The sequence below is a fragment of the Pithys albifrons genome, chromosome 28 (assembly GCF_047495875.1).
Source record: "Pithys albifrons albifrons isolate INPA30051 chromosome 28, PitAlb_v1, whole genome shotgun sequence".
NCBI classification, from domain to species: domain Eukaryota; kingdom Metazoa; phylum Chordata; class Aves; order Passeriformes; family Thamnophilidae; genus Pithys; species Pithys albifrons.
This window is the reverse complement of record NC_092485.1, coordinates 2,092,898-2,110,068: the sequence shown is the minus strand read 5'-3', so window position 1 is coordinate 2,110,068 and position 17,171 is coordinate 2,092,898. Positions and strand designations below refer to the sequence as shown.

General features: G+C 54.0%; 1 protein-coding gene across 2 annotated transcripts; it reads right to left on the bottom strand.

The window, feature by feature from the left end:
• Positions 1-552: 552 nt before the first annotated feature.
• On the bottom strand, positions 553-16,391 carry RAB44 (RAB44, member RAS oncogene family). Of its 2 annotated transcripts, XM_071578900.1 has the most exons (17): positions 16,264-16,391; positions 14,102-14,326; positions 13,890-14,004; positions 13,465-13,636; positions 13,078-13,221; positions 12,659-12,749; positions 12,442-12,537; positions 11,930-12,117; positions 11,528-11,576; positions 11,122-11,213; positions 10,228-10,619; positions 5,794-6,357; positions 5,050-5,131; positions 3,778-3,892; positions 2,944-3,045; positions 2,054-2,130; positions 553-1,614 (listed from the first exon to the last, which is right to left on the bottom strand). In XM_071578900.1, the coding sequence occupies exons 2-17, from the start codon at positions 14,309-14,311 to the stop codon at positions 1,527-1,529; spliced, it is 2,577 nt and encodes an 858-aa protein (XP_071435001.1). In that variant the 5' UTR covers positions 14,312-14,326; positions 16,264-16,391; the 3' UTR covers positions 553-1,526. The 2 variants fall into 2 exon arrangements, with proteins under 2 accessions (XP_071435001.1, XP_071434999.1); XM_071578898.1 differs by having other exon boundaries at positions 5,794-10,619.
• Between the last annotated feature and the right edge of the window lie 780 nt (positions 16,392-17,171).

The following is a 17,171-nucleotide window of genomic DNA, read 5'->3' as shown; positions in this document are numbered from 1 at the left end:
GCAGAAATAGTGAAGGTGAGCCTAAAAACCAACAAAAAGCCATTCTAGATACCCCAAACAGCAAACCCAGTCAGAGCTCTGAGCTGAGCCACAGAAACCCTTCCCAAGTTGCTGCTCCAGCAGTAAAATTGTTGTACAAAGAATTATGGTGAAGGGAATAGACATGGAATGGGAGCATAAATGTATTGCAACAGAAAAAGAAAGTATTTTAATGATAGGCCCATGGGAAGAGGATTTGGGGGAAGACACAAAAGGGGATGGAGAATTTTGGGTACAGAGAGTCTGAGGGGATAAATTGGGGTGTGCAGGGGAGAGAACTCATCCTAAATGAGTCAGGAATTCCTGTGTCACTGCCAGTTGTACCTGGCTGGTAAGGCTGATATGTATAAAATCTATATAATTATCTGTAATTATCTAGTGTAACTAGAAACCCAACTCTTGCCACTTTATTTTTGTAAAGCAGAAACTGGCTACTATTATGCTTTGCCATTATATTCATATAAATAATAATGGCAACAAAAAGCAAACCCAACTAGGCAGAATTATTTCCCCCAAACCTGCATATAAACACAGTTTTTCAATACTCCTGTTGAACTCCTGGGAATTTACACAGCATTTATACAAATAACAAAATATAGCACTTTTATTCTTATTTATTTAGTCTGTGTGGGGTTTTTTTCTGAAAAAAAATACAGTTGTATCAAGTTGTAAAAAGAAAAACAAAATAGAAAACAACCCTTGAAATTGTGGCATGTCCTTATTTAGATTTTTCAAGCTGGGTTTAAATAAAGAGGCTCAGTTGAAGGATAAGGTGCAGCAGCTTCATCTTCCCTGCCCAGGCTGAGATTTGCTGCAATAGTCCAAAAATCTGCTCTGGGAGCAACAAAATGAAAAAAGCTCTCACAGGCATTTATCTTTTTATTATCCTGGACGTGCTCTTGAGGCTTTTGAATGAGTTTTGAACAAATATTCAGTAGTTTTCTATCAAGACCCATCACTGCTCACTGGCAGGATGAACTGGGAGAAGGAAAAATCAGCCTGGTTGGAGAGATTTAAATGCATTTAGGATTTATTATCTCATTGTTTCAGGTCAAATCCAGTCAGATTGCAAAGCCAGAGCACAAGTCCCCCCTGCCCAGAGCACCCACAGCCCTAAACATCCTTTTTTGTACACTTGGGTGACTCCAGGTGTTAATTTTTTTTCTATCCCAAGGCTTGGTTTTTGCTCCCTGCTGCTTCCAGTGTCATTCCAGCATCTCAGATCCAGCTGGGTGGGCTCCTTTTCCACCTCTTTCATTGGGTTTTTGTCTCAAAAAGAAAGTGATAAACTTTCCCAACAAGTATTTTGGAGGGCTGGTGTGCCCTGGGGAACAGCAGGAGCTCCTTCACAGCTCCTTCTGCTCTCAGTATCCAAGGAATGTCAGGCCAGGAAGACACACAGGAGGCAGAGGAGGTGTCCAAGGGCTGGGTTTATGCTTTTCTGGCTGTCCCTGCAGTTTGAGATCACACTGTGGAGGTTCTGTCCTTCACCAGCAGCAGCTCTTTTTCTTCTGGGGTGTTTTTGGTACCTCTTCTGCCTTATTTTTCAGTTCATCTTCACGAACTTTGAGCAACCTGGGAGAAAAGGAAGCAAATGAGGTGGGTATTTTCCCTCTATTTTGTCTTGCTCTGCTATTTGTCTTGACAAGCCTTGGGAGGGGAGGCTCAGGAAGGCTGAGAGGAATCAGGAGCCTCCCAGCTCCACGTCCTCTGAGAACTGTGAACTCTGCTAAAAACACCAACTTAAATCAAATCACAGACAGAATCTGTTTCAGTCAACCCAGGGAGAAATCAGCAGCATCCTCAGGAGGGTTTTATTCATCTCCTTACAATGCTGACTGTGAAGAAGACAACTTAGAGCACTTCTCTGGCTCATCCCAGCCCTGAGTTTTCCCTGCTGTTTGGACACTTGAAGTCTCTGGTGGCAGTGACACACCAGCATTTGGTGTTAAAAAAGCAGGGAGGGAGCCCATTAAATTGAGGAGGGCAAAATCCAAGCCCCAAAATGCCTCACCTGACAAAGCTGACCATGGACTCCAAGACATTGTGGCCTGAGGCAGCGCTGCACTCGTAGAACATGAGCTGATGCTCCTGCAAGACACAGATCCCAAAGAGAAATGTCATCTTCTTGCACTAGAAGAGCTTAATATGGGAATAAATAGCCATGGGACAGTCTCTGTCAAGGGGAAACTGGAGGGAATCAAGGAAACAAATAATAACTTATTTACTGAAACACAACAGTGAAATCCAGTTTTTCTGGTCGCTGTGACACCAAATTTCAAGAGCAAGGAAAAGGCTGACACTGCAGGGAGAGTGAGATGGGATGTCCTTTGGTTAGCAGAGACATAACCAGCTGTTCCCAGCTCTTTGGTGCCTGACAGTGACCAATTTGGGAAAATAAACCTCCTTGTCCTGCTGTCTCCTTTGTAGAACCATCTGATGGATGCTGGCCCAAATCCCACAAACTTTAAAATTAACTCAGTAAAGATGAGATCCATCTCATTCTTCTCTCCTAATTTTTATTAAGCATCTCCATTTGTAGAGATTAATTGTACTTTTAAGTATTTCAGTATATCTTTAAAGCAGGATAGGGTTGGGTGTGTTTATTGTGTTTAAAATGCTGAGAAGACACGTGACACTTCACAGCAAAGACAAGCAGAGCTGAAAATGCTTTAATTTATAGATTCAAATCCATAAACTGATTTACTGGGGTGATGCTGAGCTGGAACTAAAATGGCAAAGGGAAAGCAAGGCAGGCAAGGGGGAGAGACAGGTTCAGAGAGCACTTTGCCTGATGCCTGAGGGGTAAATTAGGAGGTTTCACCTTTCTCTACATCCTCAGGCTGGTGGAATCCACCCATAGATGTCCTTGCCAAGCCTGGGAGGACACACTTCCCCACCTACCTTGGCCAGGCATTCCCCCTCCTTCGTAGGAACCTGTCTCTGGGCAGCACAGTCGGTTTTGTTCCCAAGAAGTAGAATAGCAATTCCCTCCTCTGCTCCTTCCTGAGTAACCAAAGAGGGGAAAATCAGGAGAGCATCAGAATTTCCCTTGAATCCCAGCTGGCTACACAGATCTTCAAACACCATAAAGGAAGCCCATGGGCTGGTAACAAACCTTTAAATTCTTAAAAAAGTTTAACAGCATGTAACAATTTTTTTCCCCCTTAAATCATCTGACCTGGTCTCTTAAGAGGGCAGAGCATTGAATGAGTTACCCTTGTAATGAATCTGCTTTGTGTTTAGATTCAGGAACCCTCCTGAAGGTGTTCTGGCTGGGATTTATATGCAGTTGGCAAGAAAACATCCTGTTTTATTCCAGCAATTCTAAACACTGGCTTTATACTCAAATGGAAATCTCTGACAAGAAGTTTCTAGTAAGAGATGAGTCACCTCCCCTGTTCCAAAATGGACAATTTTTAATTTAAAATCATTATCAAAACCAGTTTAAACACTTTCCATTCCTCTGTGCTGGTTTTTAATTTTTTGAGAGTTGCTCATTATCCTAACAGTGCTATCAACAAATTACCCCAGGAAACACTGGAAAAATAACAAAATTTTCTGTATTAGATTTAAATCCTCCAAGGAAAAGTATTTTATAATGAAAACTTAGAAGAATCTTTTGCAAAAGCGCTTGGTCCCCCCAGATGTCCACCTTTAACTGGTGGCAGAGGTCAGGTGGGGAAATGCTGGTTTGAGAATCACCCCCAGGCCCAAGACCTCGTGGTCTTCACCCACCTGGATGCAGCTGAGCCAGTACCTGACGTCGGAGAAGGAGTACTGGGATGTGATGTCGTACATGAGCACGACCCCGTCCGCCTTCCGGAAGAACTGCTTGGTCATGCTGTGGTACCTGTGGGGACCAGAGGGGCACCAGTTAGAATCATAGAATGGATTGGGTTGGAAAAGACCTCCGAGATCATCAAGTCCAACCCTTGGGCCAACTCCAGTCGCTTTACCAGATCATGGCACTCAGTGCCACGGCCAAGCTCAGTTGAAAAACCTCCAGGGATGGGGAATCCACCCCCTCTCTGGGCACCCCATTCCAATGCCTGAGCACTCTCTCTGCAAAGAATTTCTACCTGCTCTCCAACTTCAATTTCCCCTGGCAGAGCTTGAGCCCATCGTGCCCCCTTGTCCTATTGCTGAGTGCCTGGGAGAAGAGACCAACCCCCACCTGGCCAGAACTTCCCTTCAGGTAGTTCCAGACAGTGCTGAGGTCACCTCTGAGCCTCCTCTTCTCCAGGCTGAACACCCCCAGCTCCCTCAGCCTCTCCCCACAGCACTTGTGCTCCGGTCCCTTCTCCAGCCTTGTTGCTCTTCTCTTCTCAGTTGGGTTGGAAGAGACCTCTGAGATCATCAAGTCCAACCCTTGATCCAACCCCACTGTGATCACTCTGTGCCATGGGCTGGTGATCACAGTGGGGTTGGATCAAGACATGGTGGATTCTCTGTCCCTGGAGGTGTTTAAGAGGACACTCAGTGCCACATCCAGTCCCTTCTCCAGCCTCGTTGCTCTTCTCTGGCCCCGCTCCAGCCCCTCAGTCTCTTTCCTGAACTGAGGGGCCCAGAACTGAACACAACACTCAAGGTGTGGCCTCCCCAGGGCAGAGTCCAGGGGAAGGGTCACTGCCCTGGGCCTGCTGGCCACGCTATTCTTGATCCAGGCCAGGATCCCATTGGCCTTCTTGGCCACCTGGGCACACTGTTGGCTCATGTCAGGGAGGTTTGGCCTCAGAGTGATGTGAAGTCCTCAAGGGAAAACTGGGAATGTCTGCAAAAAGGTCACCCCCGGGTTTGGCTCTTGTCCTGATGACAGAGGCCACTCTGAGTGCCTGTTTTATCTTAATGACTTCCTTTATTATGCTTTATCAGATCACTTACTGTACAGAGTCCCTCCTCAAACAACCCCTCCTTTGCTTGGCAAAGCCAAGAACATTCATTTCCACCAAACTACCAGGAAAAAGAGGGCCACAGGTTGTGTCCTGAGGTAAGAGCACAGCTCCTCACCTCTCCTGACCAGCTGAGTCCCACAGGCGCAGAGCAAAGTGCTTGTTGTCCACCACGAGGTTTTTGATCCTATAATCCAGTCCTAGAAAACACAAAAGGGGGTATTTTGATACTGTAGAATCCTGTGAGAGCAGATGGATGTAGGAGGAACATGGTGCAGGGTGGTCTGAGGCCCAGGGGTGGGTTTAAGAGAAGTGGATACAATTCTTATGCTCTTGTATTCAAAAAAAATTATATATGAGAATGTAAATATATAGAGCTTAGCCAAGCCCTAACAGATAGGTACAATATTTGTCTTTATGTATTCAACAAACTATGTGTTAAACAGTGTTATTTTTGCACTTAAATGGTACAAAAAGACTGAAGTTGAGACTGATATACCCCTGGAAAGAGATCTGCAAATATTATCACTAAATACTGTTCACCACTTTCTTAATTCTAGAATATGGACCCTGGGAGAAGTGTGGTGAAGAGAAGAGAATAGAGCTGAAAGGCAAAGCAGAGAGGGAAGCACACTGGTATTTGTGTGCTTGGGAGGACAAGGAGGACCAGCACTGCCTGCTCATGAGCATCCAGGCGTGGGACGTTGGTGGTTGTGGTTGGTCCCCGGGGACAGGCTGTACAACACGCTGGGTGTGAACTGGAACAGGCATGTAATGATCACCAGCAGCTTGTGGGGTGGAGGACAGGGAGCTGCAGTGGTGATCCAGGAGAGTGCTTGGAGAAGAGTTGGAGGAGACCTACCTACTGTGGCAGTGAGGTTGGGGTTGAAGCTGTCGGCGTGTAACCGGTACAGGAAGGATGTTTTGCCCACGTGGGAGTCCCCCACAAACAGCACGTTGTAAAGGTGGTCTGGGTCCAGGGGAGCTTTGGGACAACCCTTTGGGGCAGCTTCTGCTCCATCTGCAGTCTCAGCCTTTGGTTCTTCTGGGCTGAGCTCACTTTCCTGGCTCGTTTTCACACCAAACCCTTGTGGCATCTCTCCTTGACCAACACTGAGGTCTTTGCTCTGTTCTCCCAAGAGCTGCCTCTGAGGCTGCACACACAGGTTGGCTGCATCCCCCAGTGAGCTCTCTGTGAGGACCATCCCCAGCTGATCATTCCCAGCATCTTCCTGTGGTTGGGCCCTCATGGGAAGGGTTGACACTGGTGGCACCTCTTGCTTTGGAGGCTCAGCAGGTCCGGCAGCCACTTGCTCTGGCTCCATCACACGTGGTGTCTTCCCCTCTGGCTGCTGGGCAGGAGTGTGAATCCTCACCTGATGTCCCTGTGCTGAGACCTGCTCCTGGAGCTCACTTTTCCACACATCTGGAATGAGAACATCCTCCTGCATCATCCTTTCCAGTTTTAGGGTGCCAGTTTGTAAGGGCACTTCGGAGACAGGGAAGGCCGCTGCAGACACACCATCATCGTGGCCCTGGTGCAGTCCTAGACCCTGAGTTTCGACTCCACTCCTCACCCCTTCCTCCAGCTTCTCTCCCTGCACCATTTCCAGACCCTGAGCTCCATCCAGGGGCATCCCCCCTGCAGCAGCCCTCTCTCCCTCTGGTAATTCCAGTGCCTGGGTATCCTTTGGGATGTGCCCATCAGGGTCAGTGGCTGCTCCCAGCTTTGCTTCCACACCAAGACCCTCTGCAGCAGTGACAGGCTCAGGATATGAACTGGCCTCAGCTGGAGGGGGCACATGAGCAGCAGCAGGTCCCTCCCCTGTGTCTGCAGTGTGAGCTGCACACAGACCTGCCCCCAAACCTGAAGTCAGGCTCAGCTCCCCTTCCCACCTCCCAGCTGCTCCCAGGGATGCCAGACCTGCCTCTGTGCTCCCTCCCGAGGCTGAGCTGAGCCCATCCTCCTCTGTAAACAGCTGTGTACTGGCACCAGTGCTCTGGCCCTCCAGAGTGTCCAGGTGTCCTGTGTCCTCTCCAGGTTGGACTCCTGCACCAGCCCCTGCTCCCTGCCTGGCTCTTTCTCCCTGTGGATCCAGCACAGGATCCTCCAGCAGCCCATGCCCACCCTGTCCTTGGCCCTCATCCTCAGCCTCATCCCTGAGCTGCACAGCTGCATAATCCCCCTTTTCCTGTAGGGTCTCTGTGCTGACAGCCCCACACAGCTCTGTGTCTGTCCTGGAGTCCTGAGTCTCCATTTCCACTAAGTCTACTTTATCTGCTTGATCCAAGGGTTGCACTCCTGGATCCACACTCTCTCCCTGCTCTGCTCCCAGGGAGTCACTCTTGCTGAAGGGCTGCAGATCTGCCTCTGTGCTTTCTCCTGAGGCTGGTTTGAGCTCATCCACCTCTGCCATCAGCTGCATGTTGGCACGAGAGCTCTGGTGCTCCAGTGTGTGCAGCCCAGGCTCGTGTGGCAGTCCAGGCTCCCCTTGTCCCTGTCCCCAGTCCTCAGCCTTCTCCCTGAGCTGCATGGCTGCATGGTCCCCTTCTTGCTGGGGGCCTTCTGGGCTGGCATCTCCACTCAGCTGCTTGTCTATCCAGGAGTTCTCTGTCTCCAGCAATTCCACTAATTCTTCTGCATTGACCTGATGCAGGAGTTGCACTCCTGGATCCACACTCCCTTCCTGCTCTGCTCCCAGGGAGTCAGTCTTGCCTGGGGGCTGCAGATCTGCCTCTGTGCTCCCTCCTGGGGTCAGGTTGAGCTCATCCACCTCTGCAAGTGACTGAACAGTGGCACCAGTGCTCTGGTCTGTCAGTGTGTCCAGGTTTTCAGCCTCCTCCTCTGGTTGCCTGTCTCCACCAGCCTCTCCTTCCTGCCCAACTGCTGCTCCTTGCACATCAAGCACAGGCTCCTGTGGCAGCTCATACTCACCCTGCTCTTGTCCTCCATCCTCCTCCTCCAGCTGAGCAGCTTTTTCACCCTCTACACCCCATGGAGATCCTGGTCTGAGACCCCCATCCAGTTGTGTTTCTGTCTGGGCATCCTCTGCCTCCATTTCCACTAACACTTGTTCATCCACCTGATCCAGGGGTTGCACTCCTGGATCCACACTCCCTCCCTGCTCTTTCCCCATGGATCCAGCCTCACCCAAGAGCTGCAGACCTGCCTCTGTGCTCCCTCCTGGGGTCAGTTTGAGCTCATCCACCTCTGCAATCAGCTGCACATTGGCACAAGAGCTCTGGTGCTCCAGTGTGTGCACCCCAGGCTCGTGTGGCAGTCCAGGCTCCCCTTGTCCCTGTCCCCAGTCCTCAGCCTCCTCCCTGAGCTGCATGGCTGCATGGTCCCCTTCTTGCTGGGGGCCTTCTGGGCTGGCATCTCCACTCAGCTGCTTGTCTATCCAGGAGTTCTCTGTCTCCAGCAATTCCACTAATTCTTCTGCATTGACCTGATGCAGGGGTTGCACTCCTGGATCCACACTCCCTTCCTGCTCTGCTCCCAGGGAGTCAGTCTTGCCTGGGGGCTGCAGATCTGCCTCTGTGCTTCCTCCTGGCATCGAAGTGAGCTCATCCACCTCTGTAAGCAGCTGTGCATTGGCACAAGAGCTCTGGTCCTCAGCAGTGTCCAGCCTTTCAGACACACCAGCACCAACCTCCTCTCCCTGCCCAGCTGCTGCTCCCTGTGGGTCAAGCACAGGCTCCTGTGGCAACTCACACTCACCCTGTCCTTGTCCTCCATCTTCCTCCTCCTTCTCCTCCTCCTCAGCCTGAAAGGCTGTTCCATCCCTGACTCCCCATGGGCCTCCTGGGTCGACACCTCCACCTAGTATTGTTTCTTCCTTGGCATTCTTCTCCTTCATTTCCACTAACTCTTCATCATCCACCTGATCCAGTGGTTGCACACCTGGATCTGCACTTCCTGCCTGCTCTGTCCCTGCCTCACTCAGGAGCTGCAGACCTGCCTCTGTGCTCCCTCCTGGGGTTAGTTTGAGCTCATCCACCTCTTCAAGTGTCTGAACAGTGGCACCAGTGCTCTGGTCTGTCAGCGTGTCCAGGTTTTCAGCCTCCTCCTCTGGTTGCCTGTCTCCACCAGCCTCTTCTTCCTGCCCAACTGCTGCTCCTTGCACATCAAGCACAGGCTCCTTCGGCTGCTCACACTCACCCTGCTCTTGTCCTCCATCCTCCTCCTCCTCCTCACCCTGAATGGCTGTTCCACCCCTGACTTCCCATGGGCCTCCTGGGTTGAGATCCCCATGAAGCAACACATCTGCCTGGGCATCCTTTGCCTCCACTTCCAAAACCTCTGCTTGATTGACTTTATTCGGGAGCTGCATATCTGGATCCAGCCTCCCTCCCTGTTCTGTCCCTGGAGATCCAGCCTTGCCTGAGGCCTGCAGATCTGCCTCCCTCTCTGCCAAGAGCTGCATGTTGGTATCGCTGTTCTGGGCCTCCAGCAGTTCCACATCTGCTCCTGCTGCCCCTTTCTGTGTATCAGGGGGTGGCACAGCCACTGCCAGGGGTGGCACAGCCACTGCCAGTGGCACTGCAGCCCCTGTGCTGCCTCTCTGCCCTGAGTCCTCCCTCTCAGGCTGCACATCTGCCTCCCTGGGCTGGGTTTCCTCCCTCTCCTCTTCCTCCCCCCTGGCTCTGCTGCTGATTCCATGCCCAGCTGGGGCTGGCAGCACCTTGGCATCCGAGGGCTCTCCCTGGGCACTGACACACTGCTCCTCCAGCACTCCAGGGCCATGAGCCACAGTCACCTCAGGGAGGACACTGTCCCCATGGGCTGCTCCCATTGGCACCTGCCCCCAGGATGGTGGCTCTGGCTCCAGGTGCCCTCCTAGCTCTATGTCCTGTTTCTCAGAGAGCCCCAGTGCTGGATCAGCCCATTCCTGCAGGGCCATGCCCAGGGCCTGCACACATTCCCCTGGAGTTGCCCCTGGCTCAAGCTCTTCCATGGCAAGGCACTGTCCCACTGCTTGCCCAGCCTCAGGTGCCCCCAGACCTGCCTCCAGACTTTCCCCCTGGCTTATTCCTTCTTCCTCAGCTTCTCCCAGGAGCTGTGCCTTCTCCCAGCCTGTTTTTTCCTGCATCCACCCTGCTCCCTCCACCTCCATCCCTGCCTGCTCTCCTGCCTCTTTGCTCTCTCCCAGGTGCTCTGTCACCTTTAGCACCATCTCCTTCACCCCAGCACCCTTTCCTTGCAGGAATGACATGCCCTGTGCCTCCTCTGGGCTCTGTCCCTTCTCTGCCCCTGGCTCCAGAGCCGTGTGGTGCCCGTCTCCCACGGACCCACCAGCCTGTGGCACATCCAGAGCACGAAGCTCAGCTGTGGCTGCTCCTTCTTTCAGGTCTCCTTCAAACAGCTTGTGGCTGATGTGACCAGGGAGGGGCTCCTGCAGAACCCCAGGGGTTGTTCCATGGACTGTGGCTGCCTCTGGACCCACTTGGGGCTCAGCATCATCCTGGGGGAGACTGGAGGTGTCTGCCAGAGAAAGGGGTGCATCTGGTGCCTGTGCCTTCAGATGTTTGCTCAGAGCTGCTATTGCATCATTCATCTCTCTTAGCAAAGAGCTTTGGTCAGAGAGGTGTTCCTCTTTCAGAAGTTCTGGGAAGGGATCCTCTTCTGCAGAGCTCACTCTCTGGGGGGCTCCTGAAATGCTGATCTCTGGCACCATTTCCCAAACCCTGCAAAGGGGGAGAAAATGGTTGGGAGATGAGCCCAATTCCCAGATCAGGCTCCAGTTCCCAGGTCAGGCTCCAGCTCCCTCCCATCCCTGGCCTGTCCTAGGGGGCCTCTAATCCACCACCTCACCCCATCCCTCTCCAACCCGGATTTTATTTACTCTCTGGGTGCACTTGGTGTTCACACAGGCAGCAGTGGGGACACGGGAAGGGAGGATTTCACACTGCCTGGGTACAAGTGCCTCCTCTCAGGACCTTTGTCAGTATTACCAGACATGAAAAGACAACTCAGACAGATACAAGTTCCTGAGCCAAGGGAGTGATGATTTGGGGTAAGGGATGTGATCTGCAGGATGAGAGATGAGTGGGTGGGAGGGGAGTGTTAAAAGGACTAAATATCATGGTTTGCTTGGGGAGGGTGGAGGGAGTATTTGGAGGCTCAGCACCAGTTTGTAGACCCCAGGGGCACACACTGGAGCAGCAGCTGCTGCCCAGGACCCCTTACACTTGGTGGCTGTTCCTGGCTTTGCCCTCTCTGCTCTGGGATCCCAGCCGGATCCGCATCTCCGAGCGGAACTTCTCGCTCGCCCCCGGACTCTGCAGGAAAAAGAGTGGGAAGAGGAAAGAGAAAAACATTTGGTGAGGGAGTGTATCCACCTGAGGCAATGCTGAGCTCTCCAGCAGGTATCCAGGTGTACCCACACAAAATCTTGGGGGTACTAAGGTGCTGCTGCCCACTCCCTTCCCAAGCATCTGCATGGCACCGTGGCAACCTCATTTGAGGAAGCTCTGAGGGGAGGCAGTGCCTCAACTGCAGGAGCACTCTGTGCTCTTGGGCTCCTCAGCAATCCCAAACCAAGGCCCTGGAGCATGGATACCTTGTCCTGTGCCCACACACCCAGCTGAAGTACCTGTGGGGACATGGGCATCTCGCCGGGTAACTCTGCCACCGCTCTGTCCCTGCAAACACAGAGCACAGGGATCAAAATGGCAATGGCATCCTCTTCACCACACCCACCCCAGCCCCAGGGCTGTCCTCAGCCCCCAGGGTGGTGACAGAGCAGGACAGAAAACCCCACAACCCTTGGATCAGTCCTAGCTGGGTCCTTCTGGGTGAAGGACATCCCCATCTCTGCAGGCAGTGCCCTCAAGGGACAGGTTCAGGACATGGTGCTGATAGTCCTGCCTTTTTCCCTTATGTCTTTCACACCAAGCCATGATTAATCTGTACCATGGAGACCTCTAAAGCACCACGATGGCTGAGACCCATCCAGGACGAAACCACATCTGTGCACATGTCACTCACTACTCACCCTGGTTCCTCCATGTGCTCCCAAGCCACTGTAGCCCTCATTGTCCTCAGGTGCCCCTGGGTCTGCTCCAACTGCTGGTGGAGCTGCTGCAGGTGATCCTCCAGCACCCTGTTGCTCTCCTCCAGCTCCCGGTTTTCCGTGCTGGTGGCTTGCTGAGTGCTGCGGAGGCTGCGGCACCGCCGCTCCAGCTGGGGGGTGACAACCAGGGCACTCACAGCCCACCCAAATCCCCAGGGGGAATAACTGATGGAGAACCATCTCCTCTAGACCTGGGGCTGAGTTTTCCCCCACTGTGAGGATGGTGGGTGGGAAACTCGACTTGTGTCCTCCGGGAATGCAGGGGAATGTGGGGATAGGGGTGGGAAAGCTGGTGATGAGTGTCCTGTGTGACAACTTTCTGCAAGGGATGGTGGGGCAGACTGGGCTCAGCTGTGCCACACTGTGCTGTTGTTGCAGCACGGCCCAGAGACCCCATAACACAAAAATGGGGGTGGGGGTCGGGGCCAGCCCACCTCCATCTGTGCTGTGACCAAGCGCTGCACCTCCCTCTCGCTGGCATCCAGCACCCGCTGCAGCTCCACCATGTGCTGCTGGCTCCGGGCCATGCTCTGGGATGGCAACAGCGACATTGGCACCCACTCACCTGCCTGGGAGCTGCCAAGGGGGCATGGGGGTGGTGGGTCCCCCCTGGGGTGGGCAGCAAGGGGAGAGGAGCAGCCAGTGACCCACCTTCTGCTCCAGCCGCTGCTGCTCCTGCTGGATTTGCTGCTCCAGGACCTCGCAGAGCTGCTGCACCTCCTTGTCATGCTCAGCCACACGTCTGTGGGGACAGAGAGGTGGGGGGTGGGTGGTCAGACCCTGCTGCAGGGGGTGCAGGCCCTTGGGGCCCCACATTGCCCACAGGACCCTCTGGCTGCAGCCAGGTTTGCCAAGAGGGGTTCACCCAGCACAGATGAATCCAACAGACCCATCCATGACTGTAGAGGGAGCCCAGTCCCAAACACCAGTGAAACCTCTGCTCTGGCCACTGATGGAGATGCTTGAAAGCACCCAAATTTCTCCCCATAGCTGGGGTGAGCCATCCAGGGCTCCATCCCTGTCCCCATTCTTCCCATCCCATCTCTCTCCACTACCCTGGGGTGACTCACTTGTTCAGGGCCACCTCCAAAGCCTCCTTCTTGCTCCTGGCTTCTTGGATGCGGTGCCTCATCTTGGCCAGGAAGTCCTCCAGGTTGCCCAGGAGCTGAGGCTCATCCTGCCGGAGCTTCACCCAGAGCTGCCAGATCTCCTGTCTGCAGGGAGAGGGGTGGTTTGGGCTCTGCATCCCCCCAGAGCCCCCCAAAGCCAGCCCAGCTGGGGGGTCCTGGGTGATTCAGCTCACACCACTTGGGATGAGTGGGGACAGATGAGCCTTGGGGTCACTGTGGTCCTGTCCTTTGCTCCCGTGCTTGGTCTTCACAGGGACCTCCTGCCCCAAGGCTTTTCCCCTCTACCCATCCTGCAGGACACCCATGGGTGCTAAGCAGGGCACTTACTCTTCAGAGACATTGTTGGTGCCCAGCTGGTCCATAAAGGCAGCGAAGTGTCTCTGCTCCTCACTGTCCACCCCTTCCAGGGCCGGGATGGGCAGGACCAATCGGACCCTCCGCGGTGCCGTTTTGCGCCGCCGGTGCTCCCTGGCAGCTTTTTGGGAGCTCAGGAACTGCCCTGCCAACAGAGACCACAAACCCTCAGTGCCCAGCTGGGCTGCCAGCAAAGCCTGAGACTTCCCACCCCACCCCACCCCATGGCTTCAGCACAATGGGACCCTTCACCAGGTGAGTTGAGACCTGGGCATGGGGGTAATTCGGGGCCATCCTGTGGCAAACAGCAAGAGGAGCATTGCACACCCCTCTGGCAGAGCACTGGCACCGTGCCCATGATCAGCCTGGGCTGTCTGGGGGCAGCGTGTGGCACTCACGGAGCCCAGCAGTGAACTCCTCAGTGCTCAGCCTCCCGGTGCCAGCAGCATCCAGCCCATCGAAGACAAGCTCCAGCTCCTCTGTGCTGCATGGGAAACCTTCCTCCTGGAATTTCTGAAAGCCAAGCAAACCAGGGTAAAAACCCACCCACCACCCAGTCTCCAACCACCCCCAGAAGAACAACCCCATCCCTCACTCCCCCATCTCTTACCTGCACTTCTGAGCGGGTGACGAACCCCTCCTGGTCCTTGTGCTGCTCCCTGAGGAAGTCCTGCACCCTCTGAACTATTTCAGCTGCCTGTGGTGGTTCCTTACCTGGGCCAGGTGCCATTGCTGGTGTCTCACCAGAGCCCTCCCGGACCTGCCTGCGCCGGCTGGAGCCCAAACGCCGGCCCTTGGTGGCCGCCCGGCGCTCGGACATGGCCCTGGCTCTGTCCTGCAGGAGAAACCAGTGGGTGCTGACCCTTGGGCAGCTCTCTCCTTGCTGGAGCGCTTTGCTCCAGTGTGGTGGGAGATGGCAGAGAAGGACCAAGCTGGAAGTCCATTTTGTTGATGCAAAGGACTGAAAACTTCATTGTTGAGAAGGGTTTGGCAATAGGAAGAGAAGGTCCTATCTCTGTATGACGCAAACAGAGCCTGGATCTGCATCAAACAGCAGCCATTCCCACCAGCCATCCCACCAGCCATTCCAGCCATTCCAGCCATTCCCACCAGCCATTCCCACCAGCCATCCCACCAGCCATTCCAGCCATTCCCACCAGCCATCCCACCAGATTCCAGTCATTCCCACTAGCCATCCCATCAGATTCCAGCCATTCCACAGATTCCAGCCATCCCACCAGATTCCAGCCATTCCCACCAGCCATCCCACCAGACTCCAGCCATTCCCACCAGCCATCCCAGCAGATCCCAACCATTCTCTCCAGCCATTCCCTCCAGCCATCCCACTAGATTCCAGCCATCCCATTAGATTCCAGCCATCCCACCAGATTCCAGCCATTCACTCCAGCCATCCCACCGGATTCCAGCCATTCACTCCAGCCATCCCACCGGATTCCAGCCCAGCACCCACAGGGCAAGCAGCTTCTCCTGCCACCAGCCAAGGGCCCAACCCAAACCTCCCCATGCTCTGCCTGTGGGGGATGCACAGGGCACCAACACCCTCCAAGGCCACCTGGGAGGTGACACAGCTGGGCGGTGACGCCAGCAAAGGACCAGCCAAGGCGATGCTGGAGGTCTGAGCAAGCCCTGGTGGTTCCACCTGCTTTCTCAGAGCCCAGCAGCAGCTTTTAAAATTCCTCCCCCAGTTTTCACAGTGTGAGTCACCTCCGGGGAGAGCAGCGAGGCCTCGGGAGGTTTCCATCCATCCCTCACGCTGTGTGCTCGCCCCACCTTGTGGGGTCTGGGCTGGGAACCCCCTCATTCCCTTCTCCCCAGCCTGGGGGGGTGGCCAACCCCAGCAGCCACTGTCCCATCCCTTGAGGGGTTGTTCTCTGTGTAGCAAAGCTGAAACACCAAGGGAAGGAAGCCACAGCCACGAGAGCTGTGATGACACAGAGCTGGGGCCATGTTTGAGCCCAGCTTTCCTCTCCCAGCCCAGGGAGTCCTCTGGCTTCTCCAGCCCTCCTTCTATTTGCAATGAGAAAGAGCAATTCTTCTAAATCCCAGCGGGCACCAGAAATGTGGGAACAGGCCCCAAGACCAGCCCCAACCCCTTAAAGCAACTTGTGGAGTTGCTGGAGTCACACAGGACACTGTGGGAGTGCAGAAACCAAGCGCCTTTGTGGTGGTCCCAGCCTCTCAGACAGCAGAAGAGGGAGCTCTGTGGGGCAGGTGGGGTTGTTTCAGGCATGGGGAAGCCCCCAGTTACCTGCCCCAGCCCTGGGGACTGAGCTGAGCCCACTGCACCAGAGACACTGAACAAACAGGGGGATGGAGAGGGGATGGTGCACCCCCAGCCAAGCAGGGCCCTCCCATGGCATCCTCAGCTGCCAGAAATTGCCTCCCCTCCAGAACCCCTCATGATGCCCCCAGCCATCAGAAAAGGGCTCTCAGCCATCAGAAAAGGGCTCCCAACCATCAGAAAAGGGCCCCCAGCCATTAGAAAAGGGCTCCTAGACATCTGAAAAGGGCTCCCAACCATCAGAAAAGGGCTCCCAACCATCAGAAAAGGGCTCCGAGTCATCAGAAAAGGGCTCCCAGCCATCAGAAGAGGGCTCCCAACCATCAGGAAAGGGGCTCCAGCCACAGTCCCCCACAGGCAGCAAGAAAAAACCCCACAGCTCACCATCAGCAAGAAAAACCCCCTCATTTCCCCTGCTTTTCTCTCCCTTAAGGTGATGCACAAACCACCCCCGAGGCAGCAGAACTCACCCTTGCCACGTGCTGAGAGGGACCCTCAGTTTTGGGGGACAGGAGGCAGTGGAACCCCCCGGGCCAGGGGGGATGTTGGTGCCACACCACCCCGTGCCCTGGCTCTCATTTTCTCTTACTCAAGGCGCTTTCCGTTCTCGGGTGACGCTCAACTGTCGGTGCTCACACGTTTCCTGTTTGCTGAGTTGCGAGTGGGGTGTGAGAAGGACCCACACGGAGAGTCATCTTCCCCCTCAAACCCCTCAGATCCCAAAGCAGCTCTGAAAGGCATTGGGAGCTGCAGCAGAAATCTCCACCTTTTCCTTGCCTGTGATGCTTCAGGGCTGGGAGGTGTTTTGGGCAGGGGAAAACAGCAGAGAAACAGCAAATGTTGTTTTAAGACTGCAAATAACCCAAAGTAGTGGATTATGTATAACCCACAGATCAAAACATCCTACCAGCTACAGAACAATTTTAAATACCCCCCTGCAGAGGCTCTTTGGCCCCAAAGTTTGCAGATCTCCCCCTCTGTGCTGCTCTCTGATGCTTTTTTCAAGGCTCCTGCCTGAATTATTAAGGCATTTTATAACCCACTGACTGCCCATGAGCTGCATCCTCTCTGGTTCACAGGAAAAGGGGATTAGGTGGATCACAGGCATTTGTGCTCCACTTCAACTGCAAAATGGGAAGAGAACCCAAGCAAGGGGAAATACTGTTATCTTTAGGTCATATCTAGAATTAACACCCCCTGGCTCACAGCAGATCTGAGCCCAGGCTCACAGGCAGGACTTAAGAGGTGGAAGCCAAAGCCCTGCCCATCTCACAGCTGGTTAAATCCCTCACTGGGAATCAGCCCCATCCCACCTTCCCAAACATATTCTGCTCCTTTACAGTTTAACCTAAAGAAGGAAGAGCCAGCTGAGGTCCAT